The sequence below is a fragment of the Tachysurus fulvidraco genome, chromosome 4 (assembly GCF_022655615.1).
Source record: "Tachysurus fulvidraco isolate hzauxx_2018 chromosome 4, HZAU_PFXX_2.0, whole genome shotgun sequence".
In the NCBI taxonomy this organism is placed as follows: domain Eukaryota; kingdom Metazoa; phylum Chordata; class Actinopteri; order Siluriformes; family Bagridae; genus Tachysurus; species Tachysurus fulvidraco.
Genome location: NC_062521.1, coordinates 29794542 through 29813672, shown reverse-complemented (window position 1 = coordinate 29813672; position 19131 = coordinate 29794542). Strand labels below are relative to the sequence as shown.

The following is a 19131-nucleotide window of genomic DNA, read 5'->3' as shown; positions in this document are numbered from 1 at the left end:
CTGATGTTCTATTTGATCTAGAAAATACATGATGCAATCAAACCTTCTGATTCAAGAGCTCTTTGTTTCTGAAGAAGCAGAAATCCCCACAGCCACATTTTAAATCCTATTTCATTCCCCATGTATACTGTTCCCAAAGAGTTCTGATTCGTCTAAATGCATTCAAACTCACATCTCAGTCCCTTTTATCAGAGTTTTGTCTGTGTAGCTGTTGTTCCTGCTGCTCTCTCTTAACTTCCTCATCATTAAAGTAACAAACAGAAAAAAGGACAAAATCCTTATCTCCCTTCACTGTAACTCGATCTCTCTATTCTCCAACCCTCTACAGGACACATGAACAATATGATGACGAGGTGTATTACATGGCTGTTGCTCTGATGTTTTCTAAGAAGAGCCCTGATCCTAACACAAAGGTATCAGACACATTGTCTTAAATGCAGCACTTGAAATGTTACTGTATTATTACTGTGAGGTCCACAAGGACAAAATATGTCCACACTTTCAGTCTCTGTTCACAGAATTAAAATGATTTTGCTTTTCCTTATTTTGGAAACAGTGTGACAAATTACCCACAATCCTTCACGTTAACACTTTTTTTCCCAAGACAGTTGTGTGGTATTCAGTCATATACAGTGTCGCCTGAAGGTTTGTGAAACCTTTAGAAATTCCTATATTTCTACAAACATATGATTCATAACATCATCAGATTTTCCTAAAAGCAGACAAAGTGAACAAATCAAACAGATCAGACAAATATATTATACTTGGTCTTTTTTTTTTTACTGAATCTAATTTTATTTAAATTTTTTTTTTAAAGTTACAGAAACTTTACTTACAGTTTATGGCTGCACGAGGGCTTACAGCAGATACTGAAAGTAAAGGTCCACATACTTCTGCCAGTCAAAGATATGTAATGTTGGATCATTTCTCTCAGTAATTAAATGAAGTAAATTATTGTTGGTTCATTTGTTTGATTGCATTCACTTTGTTTACTTTAAGGACTTGTGATGATGTTTTGTGTCTCATACTGAATATGCAGAAATATCAGAGAAATACTAAAGCATTCACAAACTGTCCAGTGAAGCTGTAGTACAAAAATGAATCATCTTTCCAACACACATTAGCCATGCCGAGGGCATGTGGGCAGATCAAAGATCGGCCAAACACAAACATGCTCTAAATTCATCTTGAGAGTATTGATGTGGTACAACAGGGTTTTTTTTTTCAAATATGTACAAGAAAAAGAACTTTCTAAGAGGAAATTCTTAGATTTCATCTACAATCTCTTCACCAACCTACTGAAGATGTACCCTTCACAGGGTTTCCTCAGGGTTTAAATGTCTTTATAGATGGTCTGAGGCTCAGAGGCTGATGGCTGTTAAATTCCTTGCTGGTATTTTAAGTTTTTTTTAATGTAATTATGACCTGTTAGATTTAATATTAACTCTAGGTGGGTGCTTGCATCGTAAATGAGAAGAAAATAATTGTTGGAGTCGGCACCAACACAATGCCCGATGGCTGTGAGGATAAGTTTCCATGGGCGCGTGAAGCTGAGGACAAACTGGAGACAAAATACCCGTACGGTGAGTTTAATGCTTTAAAATGTTAGGTTTGACTTTATTCTCTGTAGTGTTTGTGAATTCATCGTCCAGTCCTACCAGCACTGCTCGACTGGTCCCACCATCTCTCAGGGTAAGAGGGAGGTCTACAGCCAGACTCTACTGTTCTGGCACTGAGCTGGTGGAATGAACTTCCACTTGTCTGAACAGCTGAGTCACTGAATGATGGCTGAAGACCTTCATCTTCCTGAATTTAAATTAGCACTTATTTCACCTTGTTTGTTTGTTTATTTATTTATTTAATAAAATGATATATTTCCTCCCAACAGAGTTTTGAGGTTAATATTATTAAGTCTGTGTCCTAGTGAACTTGTTTTAACATCTTCATTGATAGAGACTTCAAAGCACGTTTGTACGTCACTCTGGATAAGGATGTCTGCCAAATGGCGTAAATGTAAACACAGGGTTTTACTTCCTCTTCTCTGCTCAGTGTGAATTTTAAAGTCTAAAGGAATAAATACATTTACTATCAACCCAAAAATTCAGATTGATGAAGCTCCTTCTTTAATCCTAGTGAAACACAAATTAGTCACAGATCTGTGCTTCCTACAAGATTCAAATATCTCAACAATCGAAGATCTTACAAAGTGCTGATTTATTTATTTTTATAATCTTATTATCTATTGTTTTTTTTATCATCTTCCTGATGGTTTCAGTGTGTCATGCGGCGCTGAATGCCATCATGAACAAAGTGGATGTGAAAGGATGCACCATGTACATCACTCTGCTTCCCTGTAACGAGTGTGCTAAGGTCATCATCCAATCAGGTAACACACACACACACACACACACACACACACACACACCACACACACACCACACACACACAAATACACACACACACAAACACACCCACACACATTACACACACATTACACACTCACACACAAACACACACCACTGCACACACACACACACACACACACACACACACACACACACACACACACACACACACACACACACACACACACACACAGACACACACACACACACACACACAAACACAAAAAGGAAGTGTTTGGAACAAGATTATAGAAGATGGTCGGTTAAATTATTTGTAACTGTTTTATGTCATGTATTAGAGCTGATAATTGTGTGTGTGTGTGTGTGTGTGTGTGTGTGTGTGTGTCTGTTTAAAATCAATCTTCATTTCCGCTACAGGTATAAAAGAGGTGGTTTATTTATACAATAAATATGCTGACAGAGATGAAACAAAGGCTTCTCACCAACTGCTGAAGGGAGCAGGTATTGGGCCAAGGTGAGTCTCCACAAACGTGTGTGTGTGTGTGTGTGTCTGTGTGTGTGTGTGTGTGTGTGTGTGTGTGTGTGTGTGTGTGTGTCATGATCAGCACACCTGCCTCACCTCTGCACCCACAACGGAGAGAATCGTCTCCGGAGTACTAAGCGCTCCCGGACTACACTTCCCACTACACCCCGCTCAGCCTAATCAGGGCACCAGCTGTTCTCTATCAGCTGGCGCACTTAAATAAGCAAACGAACTTGATCCCATTGCGAAGTCTTGATTTGCTACGGCTATCATTCTGAGCGTTGTCTGGTTATTCCTGTTTCTGGTTTTTGATCTGTTTCTGTATTTTGCCTCACGACTGATTTCTGCCTGCCCTGACCTTTTGCCTGTTGTTCTGACTACGTTTTTGCCTTACCTACACTGTCGTGTTTACCGGAACTGAACTCTGCCTGTTGTTTCCGAGATTATATATTAAAGCTGCAAATGGATCCTCAGTCTTACGACTCATCGTTACAGAAGACTTCGCCACCGAGCGATCCAGCAGCCGTCTCTCAGCTTGCCACCCAGCTCTCCGCTCAAGCCCAACAGCTCGCCGGACACCACCAACAACTAACTGCACATCTCAAGCTGGGGCAAAGCATGCCACCGACACCAGCCACTGCCTCCGAAAACCCCACGACCCAGCACCACGCTTTCTGTATGCTCCACTTCCACCACCTCTAAACTCCCAGCGGAATATCAAGACCTTTCGGCGGCCTTCAGCAAGACTCGGGCTACTGAACTACCACCGCACCGGCCCAGTGACTGCGCCATAGAACTTCTGCCTGGATCCACTCCACCCAGAGGGAGAATCTTCCCGCTGTCGCAACCAGAGACGGCAGCCATGAAAACCTACATCGAGGAGGAGCTCCAGAAGGGCTTCATCCGACCCTCCGTCTCCCCGGCATCCTCCGGTTTCTTCTTCGTGAAGAAAAAAGATGGAGGCCTCCGCCCATGCATTGACTACCGGGCGCTGAACGACATGACAGTCAAGTTCCGGTATCCTCTTCCCCTCGTGCCGTCGGCTCTCGAACAGCTCCGCCAGGCCCGATACTTCACGAAATTGGACTTACGCAGCGCTTACAACCTCATCCGGATCAGAGAGGAGGATGAATGGAAGACCGCCTTTTCAACCCAATCAGGCCATTATGAATATTTAGTCATGCCGTTCGGCCTTTCGAACAGTCCCGCGGTGTTCCAGTAATTCATTAATGACGTGTTCCGCGACATGCTGGACCGCTGGGTGGTCGTATACATCGATGACATCCTTATATATTCAGAGACCATGGAGGAACACACCCAGCACGTGCGGGCAGTCCTTAAACGTCTCATCCAACACCGTCTGTACGCCAAGGCCGAAAAATGCGAATTCCACCAGACCTCCACGACCTTCCTAGGCTACGTCATCTCAGCCGAGGGGGTCGCCATGGACGACTCCAAGGTGTGCGCGGTACTACAGTGGCCCCGACCACAGAGCCTGAAGGAGTTACAGCGCTTCCTGGGGTTCGCTAATTTCTATCGCCGCTTCATCCGTGGTTTCAGCACAATTGCGGCCCCGCTCACCTCTATGACCAAAAAAGCATCCACTCGGCTTACCTGGTCCCTTGAAGCTATAACGGCATTCCGGCGCTTGAAAGCGAGCTTCACCTCAGCTCCAATTCTCCACCACCCGGATCCAGACCGGCCGTTCATAGTAGAGGTGGACGCCTCTAATACGGGGGTGGGAGCCATACTGTCTCAACGCCAGGGCCCGGCCAACAAGATGTTTCCGTGTGCATACTTCTCACGCAAGCTATCTCCGACGGAACGCAACTACGACGTGGGGGACCGAGAGCTGCTAGCCATGAAGGTAGCATTCGAGGAGTGGTGGCACTGGCTAGAGGGCGCGGTACACCCGTTCACCGTGCTCACCGACCACCGGAACTTGGAATACCTTCGCGCCGCCAAACGCCTGAATCCCCGTCAATCGAGGTGGGCCATGTTCTTCACGAGGTTCAGATTCACGGTGACCTACAGGCCGGGGACCAAGAATATCAAGGCCGATGCTCTGTCCCGCATGTTCCGTGAACCCGGCCCGGACACAAGCCCCGAACCCATCATCTCCGAAGCCCACATCCTCGCACCCATCCAGTGGGACATCATGACGGAAATAACCCAGGCCAACGCCCACACACCACCACCTGCCAATTGCCCTCCATCCCGGACATATGTGCCCGAGAACTGGCGCACGAACCTCCTGGAGCTCCTACACTCCAACCCCAGCGCCGGCCATCCCGGCGTCACAGGCACCCTACACCTGGCTCAGAACCAGTTTTGGTGGCCGACTCTAGCCACAGACGTGCGTGAATTCGTCCGAGCCTGTACAATCTGCAATACCTCTAAGCCCTCTCATCAGCTCCCCGCGGGCTTACTGCTTCCCCTGCCCACGCCTCAACGCCCCTGGTCCCACATTGCAATTGACTTTGTCACCGACCTTCCCCGTTCCAACAACCACACGGTTATCCTCACCGTGATCGACCGATTCTCCAAGGCCTGCCGTCTGATCCCCATGCCGAAACTTCCCACAGCCTTCGAGACCGCGGAGGCATTGTGCAACTTTGTCTTCCGGTACTATGGCCTGCCTGAGGATATCGTGTCCGACCGCGGCCCCCAGTTCACCTCACGAGTCTGGGCGGCATTCTTCAAACAGCTCAACGTGAACATCTGCCTCACCTCGGGGTACCACCCGCAAGCCAACGGACAGACAGAACGGCTGAACCAAGATCTCGTCCGGTTCCTACGCTCCTACTGCCACGATAACCAGACCGACTGGAGCACATACTTGATGTGGGCTGAGTATGCTCAGAATTCTCTCCTCAAACCCGCCACGGGTCTAACCCCATTCCAGTGCGTCCTGGGATTTCAACCTCCTTTGTTCCCCTGGTCCGACACACCCTCGGACTTACCGGCCGTTGACGAGTGGTTTCGTCGCAGCGGGGACACGTGGAGCGCGGCGCACCGGCAGCTACGGCGAGCCATTCGCAGGCAAAAGACACAGGCCGACAGACGCCGCCGTGAGCACCCCGACTACCAACCCGGACAGTGGGTCTGGCTGTCCACCCGCGACCTCCGCCTCCGTCTGCCCTGTCGTAAGCTCAGCCCATTGCCCATTTGTGGGCCCATTCCGAATCATCAGACGGATTAATCCGGTCTCCTACCGCCTGGCACTACCCCCGTCATACCGCGTATCTCCCACCTTTCACGCCTCACTGCTGAAACCCGCGGAGAGACCACCGAGAGACCCAGAAACCTCAGCCGAACCACCAGCACCCCTCTTGGTCGAAGAGGGAGAGGCATACCAGGTCCACGAATTGCTGGACTCCAGGCGCCGACGGGGCCGCCTGGAATACCTAGCCGACTGGGTGGGGTACGGCCCGGAAGAACGCTCCTGGGTCAAGGCAGGGGACATCCTAGACCCTTCACTCACCGCTGACTTCCACCTACGCCACCCGGACAGGCCCGCTCCCCGGTCTCGTGGAAGACCTCGACGTCGCACACGTCCTCGCGTCAGGAGCCGCTCGCAGGGGGGGGGCTCTGTCATGATCAGCACACCTGCCTCACCTCCGCACCCACAACGGAGAGAATCGTTTCCGGAGTACTAAGCGCTCCCGGACTACACTTCCCACTACACCCCGCTCAGCCTAATCAGGGCACCAGCTGTTCTCTATCAGCTGGCGCACTTAAATAAGCAAACGAACTTGATCCCATTGCGAAGTCTTGATTTGCTACGGCTATCATTCTGAGCGTTGTCTGGTTATTCCTGTTTCTGGTTTTTGATCTGTTTCTGTATTTTGCCTCACGACTGATTTCTGCCTGCCCTGACCTTTTGCCTGTTGTTCTGACTACGTTTTTGCCTTACCTACACTGTCGTGTTTACCGGTACTGAACTCTGCCTGTTGTTTCCGAGATTATATATTAAAGCTGCAAATGGATCCTCAGTCTTACGACTCATCGTTACAGTGTGTGTGTGTGTGTGTGTGTGTGTGTGTGTGTGTGTGTGTGTGTGTGTGTGGTTATAGAATATCAGAACAACACGATATCAGAACAACACTCATTAACTAGTCAAAACAAGGAACCCAAGACCATCACTCTGGAAAAGGGCGTAAATGTAAATGTAATGTAAATGTAGTGACGTTTCAGCTGCTGTGTCAAGCTGAAGTCTAGATTACAAGAAAAATAGACAAAATTTTTTTTGTTTTGTGTTTGTAGGCAGTTTGACTTAAAGCAGGAGGTCGCTGACATGCTGAACGTCATCAATCCCTTTGCTGAGTGAATAAGACCAGGACGGAGCTCTTCGCCGCTGAAATACTGAATATTACTAAAACATTTAATGTTCCCAAAATACTGAGGGGAAAAATCCTAGTGAGGTTCAGTAGACTTCAAAGTAATCGTGGGTGAAAATGGCTTAAATACTTCTATATAACTGAAATCTTTAATGAACTTTATATTTAATCAAACTCTTGATTTAACTTCTGATTGTTTTGGTGGAGGGAAAATTAAGATCACTATATTACCTATTTCAAAAGAATCTGTATTTACCTTCAAATGACTGATTATTAATTATTACTATATAACTAACCACATTTAAATAAACATTTAATCATCCTCAGTGGATTTACTTTATTTGGCGTTTTAAATATGTCTTACACACACGTGTTTTAAATATAAGTCTTACACGCACACACACACACACACACACACACACACACACACACACACACACACACACACACACACAGGACAGAACACACAACACAATGTGTTGTAACACATTCTATACAAAAGTGTTATTTTAACATTGTAAACTTTGTGGTAACAGTTTGGGGAAGAAAACACACATGGGCATGATGGTCGGGGTGTACATACTTTTAATCGGTGTGTTTGATTCACTCTTTACAGAAATATGGGGTTTGCCATTCAAGAAGGCAGAGTTTATGTCAGAGTATCTAATTCACTTTTTGTCTCTTATTCATATCATGCTAATTAATATGAATATATTAAAATAAATGTCTGTCCTGTGAGCTTCACACCTTTCTGACACAGAAAGCTACTAATATTCCATGTTACTAAAACCAAGGAGAAGAGGAAGTGTTGGACTACTGAACACAGGGCTGTCAAGTATCACGCATTGAGAGTGGCAGTCACTCATTTGGGTCTTTTGACACGTTCTTAGCAACACAGCGTATTTCTCACACAGAAAAAATACTATTTATCATATATTTAATAAGCCGCAGCACACTAAATGTATCAGTCCGCACCGCTGTCTCTATGGAACCGGGCAGGAATCAAGCGCGTCTCCCTTTGAGTTCTTAGTCGAGCCTGACACTTATCAGGCAATCAAAAAAAGAGGCTACACAATAGCCAATCAGAAAATAGCACTATTGTAATTGGGTAAGATTGAACGCAACAGCCAATGAAAAAAAACAGATCCTGGAATTGTTCAGCATCATCCTCGTTCACCCACAGAGAAAACCACTGGAGCTGCGAGTATCAGTTTGAGCACAGAGTAAGTCATGATCTCCTGTTGTAATGTTACAACAAGAGATTACATACAAACAAATAATAACCAACTCATAAGACATTCCCATAAATGAACAAACAAAATGACATACAAACAAATAACCAACTCAATCAAAACACTCAACAACTAGAGGAATAAAGAAAGAGAAAGAAACAGAAGCAATAAACAAGAAAAGGCAAATTGGCAGAAAAAGGGCAGAACATTCTCCTAGCCAACGCCATCAGTCCATCCAGTCAGTGTACACAGCCTAGCTCATGTTCAGCTTCCAAGCACAAGGAAGGCGAATTTGTAGAAACTGTGTATTCAGCGGAAATGATACACACCTTATCCTCGACACGTCGACCAACTCAATCAGTCATGTGATGTCTCGCCACTAGCACAACCCAAATCCCAAAGGAATGTCAGATGGTAGGAATTCTCTTCTTCATCTAACCATAGCTGCTGTAATATACCGAAAGCCCCGTCCACCTCCTCGACTACTGCCAATAGCTTTACTGAAAAAAAAACCATAACCTGCTACAGTACATGAAGTAAGAATCGTATTTGCAACAAATGATTACAGTGTAAACTTACTGTTCATGAACTAATAATTCTCTTTGATTACCACATACTTAAATATCTTTTTACTGCCTACTTTTAATACAGGTAGACAGCTCTACATCTTCCAGGATTAAGATCAATTAAAGTTTAGCATCCAGTCTGAAACTGTAGAACAGGTTAGGAAAAGGTTTCCCTGTCAACATTAAACAATACCAAAACATTTTCACCTGAATAATTTACTAGTAATAGTTAGTCTTTGATTTTCCGATTTTGAATCTTGAATGTTGTATAATATTAATCTTTATATTATTCTTTATATTAAACTTTTGTTCTATGTTTATGTTCTGTAAAGCTGCTTTGAGACACTGCCAATTGTAAAAAGTGCTATACAAATAAACTTGAATTGAAAACTTAAACTTTACATTTGTGTCCGGTTCTAGTTTTTCCTTGTCGCTTTGGTGACAAAAGTGATTTTTAATGTTTCTCTGGAAACAGAAAACAAGCAGAGACAATATGCGGAAGAAACCAGACTCAAACATGTACCTGTCCGTCTTGGGGTGGAGCAGGAATTACACATGCACATGTATTTAAATACCACTGTCCTGTCCACAGTTACACTCCAGAGAATTAAGAAGGTTAGTGTTTACCAGACAGATATGAGCACGGCTCCTCATACCGTCATCTAGAAATCTAAATTATATCAGCAGCAGAATGTAAGTGTTTCAAATCAACAATATATTTTGATATGTGTGAGATACCATTCAGTAATGTAACATGAAACAATGACATAAATCATTTATCCTGATAATCTGTTTACTTCTATGCCAGCAAATCAATGCTTTGGATGTTTTGCTTAGAAATATTCTTTTAGGATTTTCTTAGCAAGTTGCTACGTTTTGTGCTCAATTAAAGAGGAAAAGAAATTAAGCTCCGTGGATCTTTCTCATTTTTTCCTTTTAGCATGAAAGCTGGTTGTCAACGTTAAATACTAACATATTTACAATGGTAAAATGTCAGAATCAGTGATTTTATAGCTGCTAACTCTAAGCAGCAGAGAGTGCAGTACTGCTGTGTTGGGGTTAATTGGGAAACAAATCAAAAAAGCAGCAACATCTACCTATGTAATTACTTATTTTATGCTTGAAGTTGTATATTTTTAACACAGCATTAGGGTTGATGTAATATGCAGAATTTTTAATAATGAAATAAAAAAATATCTATCTATCTATCTATCTATCTATCTATCTATCTATCTATCTATCTATCTATCTATCTATCTATCTATCTATCTATCTATCTATCTATCTATCTATCTATCTATCTATCTATCTATCTATCTATCTATCTATCTATCTATCTATCTATCTATCTATCTATCTATCTATCTTGCTCTTGAAATGCCTGGTCATTTAAGTATATGTTGTCTCGTGTTCTGTGTATTTGATTTCGTGTTATAAATGACTGAAGATTTTACATTCTTTTTGAGAATCTTAATCCTGCATAAACTGTAAAAATAAAAGTTTATTGTGTTATTCTCGTGCCCTCGTCTCTTGCTCATTATTAGGTAATGAACCTGTGTCTTTTTGGGACTGTTCTCCTCATAAATTCAGGGGTGGTGCAGTCGAATGTTGTGCCCCTAGGGGCCTTTTGTGGCATTTTATAAATCTTTAATATAGAAGGGTTACCCTCTTTCCCCTACCGCTCTGCTACAAGTGAAAGTGGAGAAAAACTAAATTAGAGGTTTTTAGGATTGCGTATAAGGACAGTATGTCCAGCTATAGGCAGGCTCTAAAAGCTGCTACGGCTCTGAGCATCTGAGCAAACTCATAGGAAATAACCAGAACAATCGTCTCTAGGTTACGACCGTATACAACAATATATTTTGATATGTGTGAGATACCATTCAGTAATGTAACATGAAACAATGACATAAATCATTTATCCTGATAATCTGTTTACTTCTATGAGAGAAAATCAATGCTTTGGATGTTTTGCTTAGAAATAATCTTTTAGGATTTTCTTAGCAAGCTGCTACGTTTTGTGCTCAATTAAAGAGGAAAAGAAATTAAGCTCCGTGGATCTTTCTCATTTTTTCCTTTTAGCATGAAAGCTGGTTGTCAACGATACATTCTAACATACAATAGTAAAATGTCAGAATCGGTGATTTTATAGCTGCTAACTCTGAGCAGCAGAGAGTGCAGTGCTGTTGTGTTGGGGTTAAACTGGGAAAATACCATAAAAATAATTAAATACCATAACTTTAAAAAAAAAATAAAAAAAATAAAAAATTAAAGCTGTGTGTGTGTTGGGTGGGTTGATGCAATATGTAGAATTTGCAATAATGCAATAAAAGTTATATACTGAATATCTATCTATCTATCTATCTATCTATCTATCTATCTATCTATCTATCTATCTATCTATCTATCTATCTATCTATCTATCGATTTATCGATCTACTGTACACATGTTTATGTGTGTGTTATCTTTCAGAGCAGCCTAAGGTGTATGATGGCCAACATCCCTAATCAAGCTCCACAAGGGCAGTAAGTTTAGGAAGTTTGTTGTCCAAATATTTTGTTTGGACTTGTGCTACCGTGTAATTGTATGTGTAGAAATAGATGTTTTTTTAATCTGGACTCTACCAGTCACCCCTACTGTTAGGTGAGACATCCTCAAACTTCAACCGGATTTAAAACAGTTAAAAAAAGAAAGTAATATAAAATTCAGATGTAAACAACTTTGTAAAAATAAATGAAAAGTATTTATTCATGAACATTAGCAATATGTTTAAGAAAAATTTGATTGGAAAAATTACTATTCAGACACCACTATTTACCAACATTCAACATTTTTATATAAAGCTCTTGTTAGCAATCACAGCTTTAGGATATCTAGACTAATGTATGTAATGTACTACACTGTAGTACAGTTTTGGTCCGTTCCTCCAGGGGCCTGTTTCAGAAAGGAGGTTCAATCAACTCTGAGTTTAAACTTGAACTCTGAGTTAATTTACCCTGAGATGGGAAACTTTCGGTTACAGAACAGCTGAAATTAGTTAGTTATATCAACTCTAAATTGACTGACTCTGAGTTAAGCGCGTGCACCACAACTAAAAAAAAGCCATTATCAATGGAGAGCAGATATAACGAGTCACCATGGCAACACGGCAACTCGGGGGCCAAAATAAACACCAAAAGAAAAACCTCCCTACAAAAAAATCCTCCTCAAAACATACATTACATATTACATTACATAATGCCCTGAATTAGCGTCTAAACCACAACGTAACCGGATTGGAAAAAGCTCTCTCTCTCTCTCTCTCTCTCTCTCTCTCTCTCTCTCTCTCTCTCTTTCTCTCTCTCTCACACACACACACACACACACACACGCTCCATTTGTACGCAAAACGGCAAATTGCTCTCATCACAACTTCCCAATACGAATTCAATGAGGGAAACATATTCCTCAAAAATATGTTCCTAGTACTAATACTAGTTCTCCGTATATACACCCAACAGCGCCACCCCAGTACGGAATAGGAAAAGCACAATGACGACTGTCACAAATTCTTCTTCTTCTTCTTCTTCTTCTTCTTCTTCTTCTTCTTATTATTATTATTATTATTATTATTATTATTATTATTATTATTATTTTGGCCACCTCACTATCATGACTTTACCATGGGATGTGAAAGCTGTTTAAGTGGTTGTACTACTGACCAAAAGGTTGTGTGTTCGAATCCCAGGTCCACCAAGCTGCCAACTCTGGGCCCTTGAGTTAGTCCCTTAACCCCCAACTGTTCCCAAAGAGTTCTGCTTCGTCTAAATGCATTCAAACTCACATCTCAGTTTCTTTTATCAGAGTTTTGTCTGTGTAGCTGTTGTTCCTGCTGCTCTCTCTTAACTTCCTCATCATTAAATTAAAAAACAGAAAAAAAGGGACAAAATCCTTATCTCCCTTCACTGTAACTCGATCTCTCTTTTCTCCAACCCTCTACAGGACACATGAACAATATGATGACGAGGTGTATTACATGGCTGTTGCTCTGATGTTTTCTAAGAAGAGCCCTGATCCTAACACAAAGGTATCAGACACATTGTCTTAAATGCAGCACTTGAAATGTTACTGTATTATTACTGTGAGGTCCACAAGGACAAAATGTGTCCACACTTTCAGTCTCTGTTCACAGAATTAAAACAATTTTGCTTTTCCTTACCTTCACAGGGTCTTTATAGATGGTTTGAGGCTCAGAAGCTGATGGTTGTTAAATTCCTTGCTGCGATTTTAAGTTTTTTTTATGTAATTATGACCTGTTAGATTTAATATTAACTCTAGGTGGGTGCGTGCATCGTAAATGAGAAGAAAATAATTGTTGGAGTCGGCACCAACACAATGCCCGATGGCTGTGAGGATAAGTTTCCATGGGCGCGTGAAGCTGAGGACAAACTGGAGACAAAATACCCGTACGGTGAGTTTAATGCTTTAAAATGTTAGGTTTGACTTTATTCTCTGTAGTGTTTGTGAATTCATTGTCCAGTTCTACCAGCACTGCTCGACTGGTCCCACCATCTCTCAGGGTAAGAGGGAGGTCTACATCCAGAACTTCAACACAAATTAGTCACAGATCTGTACTTCAAGATTCAAATATCTCCAGTCCAAGATCTTACAAAGTGCTGATTTATTTATTTTTATAATCTAAAAATCTATCATGTTTATCATCTTCTTGTTGGTTCCAGTGTGTCATGCGGAGCTGAATGCCATCATGAATAAAACCTCAGTGGATGTGAAAGGATGCACCATGTACGTCACTCTGTTTCCCTGTAACGAGTGTGCTAAGGTCATCATCCAGTCAGGTAACACACACACACACACACACACACACACACACACACACACACACACACACACAAACACACCCACACACGCACCCCCCCCACACACAAATACACACACACCCCCACACTCTCACACACACACACACACTCAAACACACACACCACTCACACACACACACACACCACTCACCCCCCCCCACACACACCCACTCACACCACACACCCACTCAATCAAACACACACAAACACACACCAGACAAACACACACACACACACACCACACACACTCACCCCTCACCCCCCACACACCCACATACACAAATACACACACACACAAAGTATCAGCTCTAATATAATGTCATAACATAATGACATAATACAGTTACAAGTAATTTAACCGACCATCTTCTATACTCTTGTTCCAAACACTTCCTTTTCCTTTCATACACATTTGTGTGTTTGCAGTGGTGTGTGTGGGGTTGTGTGGTGTTAGTGGTGTGTGTGTGTGTATTTGTTTGCGTGTGTGTGTGTGTGTATTGTGTGTGTCTGTTTAAAATCAATCATTATTCCCAATACAGGTATAAAAGAGGTGGTTTATTTATCCAATAAATATGCCAAAAGAGTAGAAACAATAGCTTCTGACCTACTGCTGACAAGAGCAGGTATTGGGCAAAGGTGATTCTCCACAAACGTGTGTGTATGGTGTGTGTGTGTTGTGTGTGTGTGTGTTTGTGTATTGGGAGCAGGAAGTTGGCCACATATTCACAGGTTGGAGTTTCCCGAGTCAATAACTCCTGAGCTAAACGCTGTTACTACACAAATAACACCTCTTTTCTATCGTAGTAATATAGAGAGGCAGCTACAACCGTGTTTTGTGTAGTAACAGCGTTTAGCTCAGGAGTTATTGACTCGGGAAACTCCGACCTGTGAATATGCGCACATGAGCACTGAACACTCTCTCTGCCCATATTGACAAGACCCGCCCCTTTCTGCTCATTGGCTACATGATTTTTGTTTTGTTTGGTGGCTAATGTAGTTTTCAGAAGCATTTCTCAAATATCGGAGACCCCACCTTTAATTAAAAATTCTCCCCTTTTGTCAGACAGTATTTTATCCTGTAGCTAGTGTGGAAGCTCATTTTTGCCAGGGAGGAAAAAGAAAAATTTAAATGAAATGTTATTTATATAGTACAAGAATGTAAATAGAGTGTGAGTGTTAGGAGTAAAGTGCAGATGTATAAATCTGAGTGTGTATAAGCAATATATGTTCATGTGTGTACATATCTGGTAGTGTGTGTCGAGGGTGTAAATGTAATGTAAATGTAGTGACGTTTCAGCTGCTGTGTTAAGCTGAAGTCTAGATTACAAGAAAAATAGACAAATTTTGTTTTGTTTTATGTTTGTAGGCAGTTTGACTTAAAGCAGGAGGTCGCTGACTTGCTGAACTCCATCGATCCCTTTGCTGAGTGAATAAGACCAGGACGGAGCTCTTCACCACATTTAACGTTCCCAAAATACTGAGCGGAAAAAATCCTAGTGATGTTCAGTAGACTTCAAAGTAATCGTGGGTGAAAATGGCTTAAATACTTCTATATAACTGAAATCTTTAATGAACTTTATATTTAATCAAACTCTTGATTTAACTTCTGATATTTTGGTGGAGGGAAAATTAAGATCACTATATTACAAGTTTGGTTTGTTTTCAAGTCCTACAGTACATGATTACTGGATTTTGATTTTTAAACTAATTGTATATATATTATTCTTAGCATTTAGCCAATGAATTATTTTAACGTTGTACATAAATTAATTTATATGTCACTTTTTATATTAAAAGATTTTAATATGCAATATTGTCTATGGGGACTGAACAACCTCAAGATTATATGCATTTTCACAGTCACAAACATGTAAATAGTTTTATGGCTTAGAATATATGTAATTTATCTTATGTATTTGTATAAATCAATCTACGTAAGTGAAATGTATGCTTATTGCTACACATTTCATTAGCAACGGGGAGGGGGATGTTTATAGGCTATGGATGATTCAAACAGATTAACTAGAACAAACCTTAAAAATCCTCGCCAAGTTGTCCACTGTTATATCATCCTCTCGAAGTACAGCTGACAACGTGCCCCTCCTCAATGTGTACGTTGTTCCCAAAGACATCTTGTAAAAGTTGCGAGACCGCACCAAGAAACTGCCAATTTAAGTGCAAGCATATGCCATACGCCACGTCCGTTTGACCTGTGATAGGGCCTGTAACATTACGCCTCATAGAGGTCATTTCATGTAAATAGTTCGATAAAGCATTTCACTGAAATGATATATGTTTGTTTATTATTACCATGTACTGGATTATTTATCAAATAATGGTATTGACAGACACATTTACAATATATTTTTTCCCAATTTTCCCATTTACAGAAGTTTTAAAACATTTTAAAATGTACTGTATAAAAGAAATTTTAAAATGTTTTAAGATGTACTGTATAAAAGGTTTGGCCTACCAATGAAATGAGCAGAAATTCTGCACCACTGTACAGAATGTATAGGCCTAACTACGGTTTGAAATACTGCATATTTCTGTATTTATTTACTAAAAAACTAAATGTAGCCTAATTAATAAAACAACGCCTACTGGTTAAGTGTGTATACTTCAGCCTTGGTAGTGTGCAAAGTGTCCTTTGCAAAGTTCGTTATGAAATTGCCCTTGCAACCTTTCTGTGTTAATTTACTAATAAAAACAATATAATCATCATTGCACAATATCTATCTATACATATTTTGTTGCACAAAACAATTACAGATTTGACAATAATGCAAAATTAAAGTTACATCATTACACATTTTCATTTGGATCAAAGCTTATCGCGTGCGCTGCGGGTAACTCACGGGATAGCATAATAGGAAATAACGTGCATTTTAATAAATCACGGGTGGGTCGGAGGCGGATATGGGAGATATGATAATTCACCTTTTTTTAATAAATGAATGTTCATTTATTGAAAAAGGATTAAATGATATCGAAGCTGCCGATTCGGGTGACGTTTATGATTCGAGCATCTCTAATGTACAGTAATAAAAAGATTAAGCTGTAGATGATTTTAATTGCAGTCTGAATGTCCACATCAGTGATCACCATCACTATTTCAGAATGTGGTAGACATTAGGTGGTTCTAAAACTGTATCAGCATGAGACCCCCTGGAAGTATGGAATGTGCATCCTAGTTTGTGTCCCCTTTCACAGAAAATGAATGACATGAAACAATTTCAAACTTACAAACCATGAAATAATACAAAAGAATGATTTATGCAATGATTTGATAAGTTCTGTTGGTTGGTAGTCTTTTTCCTCTGATGATTACATTCAATAATGATTCATACATACACACTGTGAACTATACATATCTAATAATAATCTTGAATTTTTCTTTTTTCATTATAATAATTCTGCATATTTTTCCTGCTGTTTACCTTCTGTTCTATGTTTATGTTCTGTAAAGCTGCTTTGAGACAATGTCTGTTGTAAAAAGTGCTATACAAAAAAACTTGAATTGAATTTAATTGAGGGGGGCACGGTGGCTTAGTGGTTAGCACGTTCGCCTCACACCTCCAGGGTTGGGGGTTCAATTCCCGCTTCCGCCTTGTGTGTGTGGAGTTTGCATGTTCTCCCCGTGCCTCGAGGGTTTCCTCTGGGTACTCCGGTTTCCTCCTCCGGTCCAAAGACATGCATGGTAGGTTGATTTGCATCTCTGGAAAATTGTCCGTAGTGTGTGTGTGTGCCCTGTGATGGGTTGGCACTCCGTCCAGTGTGTATCCTGCCTTGATGCCTGATGACGCCTGAGCACAGGCTCCCCGTGACCCGAGAAGTTCGGATAAGTGGTAGAAAATGAATGAATGAATGAATGAATGAATTTAATTGAATTGAATAAATTCTATAGGCATAGTTCATAAAATGTCAAAAGTGTGGCTTGCCACTCTGCAGGAGGCATGATGACCATCCGTTTGGAAACAACTAGATTAAAATCCATATTAATGGACTGTTTTTATTTTGTTATTTTTTATTTTTTTTTACATAAAATAATATATAATTTTACTACAAATGGAGCTTATGCTTTGGTGGGGTTGTTGCCACTGTCTTATTTGTTGAATTATTTATACTTAACTGGATTTGTACTATGTTTCAAATAGTTTGTTTTTAATTGATTCACAATTAAAGACTGAGAAGCATAGGATAACCTTTCAATGATAGATCTCGTAATAACTATATAATTTATAAAAACTTTTGTGTAAGTCTGTCATTGAAGTACTCTTTCTCATCTTGGCCAGGTCACTCCTGTGAATTTTAATCTCAGTGAGTTGTACCTGGTTAAATAAAGGTTAAATTAAATAATTAAATAAAAACTAATGGTTAATTGTTTTCTGTTTTTTCTCCAAAACTTGGTTAAGTTACATTTCCTCTGACAATTTGGTGTAGTATCCTATTTTGATTCCTAAATTCATTTTTATAACACTGAATTTTGCTAAATAAACAATAAATATTTGACTGAAACCTGTCTATTAGTATCTGTTTGCATGAACATTAAATTTGAAATTTGGTAAATGTTGCCCTGCCTCTTACACCTGGAGCCTCGTACTTTTAATTCCTTCCTTTGATCTCGCGCTGGCTAAACGGAAAGAATGTTGTGCTTTGCGAATTACCCATTACGAGTTGGTAAACGGTGTGTGCTACATTTGCTCTGCCGATTGCAAAACCGTAATAGGGAAACCGTTTGGCAGAATATACCCTGACCAGACAGTGTAGTGAGGTTTTTTTTGTGACAATTGTGAGGGAAATACACAATTTATTCCCATAAACTATGTAGTCAGCCGTACTCCCTCCCATCTGCACCGTGTGACTTATGAACGCAGGCAGGTCAGTGAGTTACAGGGCAGTCCGTGTCTCTATAGTTTATTTAGAATTAAGTTTGCATTAGCAGAATTGTTTGTTTTGCAGCACTGAGCAGTTATTTTACATAACTTTATCATAAAAAACAGTACAAAAGCATTTCCAGATGACAAATTTCTGGACATGCCTAGTAGTTATAATGTTAATTATTATTTTCTAAGAACAGAATGTCAAGTCAACGACATCCCATACTAAAATGATTTTATTTATATTATTTCATATGAATCTGTATTTACTTTCAAATGACTGATTATTAATTATTACTATATAACATTTACATAAACATTTAATCATCCTCAGTGGATTTAATTCATTTGATTTGGTGTTTTAAAT

The 19131-nt window shown here is 40.7% G+C and overlaps 1 protein-coding gene across 2 annotated transcripts; it reads left to right on the top strand.

Moving 5' to 3' along the window:
• The first annotated feature begins 9636 nt into the window (after positions 1 to 9636).
• On the top strand, positions 9637 to 15500 carry LOC113649311 (deoxycytidylate deaminase-like). Of its 2 annotated transcripts, none has more exons than XM_047812775.1 (6): positions 9637 to 9720; positions 13010 to 13094; positions 13346 to 13478; positions 13747 to 13863; positions 14424 to 14520; positions 15251 to 15500. In XM_047812775.1, coding segments are annotated over exons 1-6 (498 nt in total). In that variant the 5' UTR covers positions 9637 to 9718; the 3' UTR covers positions 15315 to 15500. The 2 variants fall into 2 exon arrangements, with proteins under 2 accessions (XP_047668731.1, XP_027012809.1); XM_027157008.2 differs by lacking the exon at positions 9637 to 9720 and adding an exon at positions 11467 to 11553.
• Positions 15501 to 19131: the final 3631 nt, after the last annotated feature.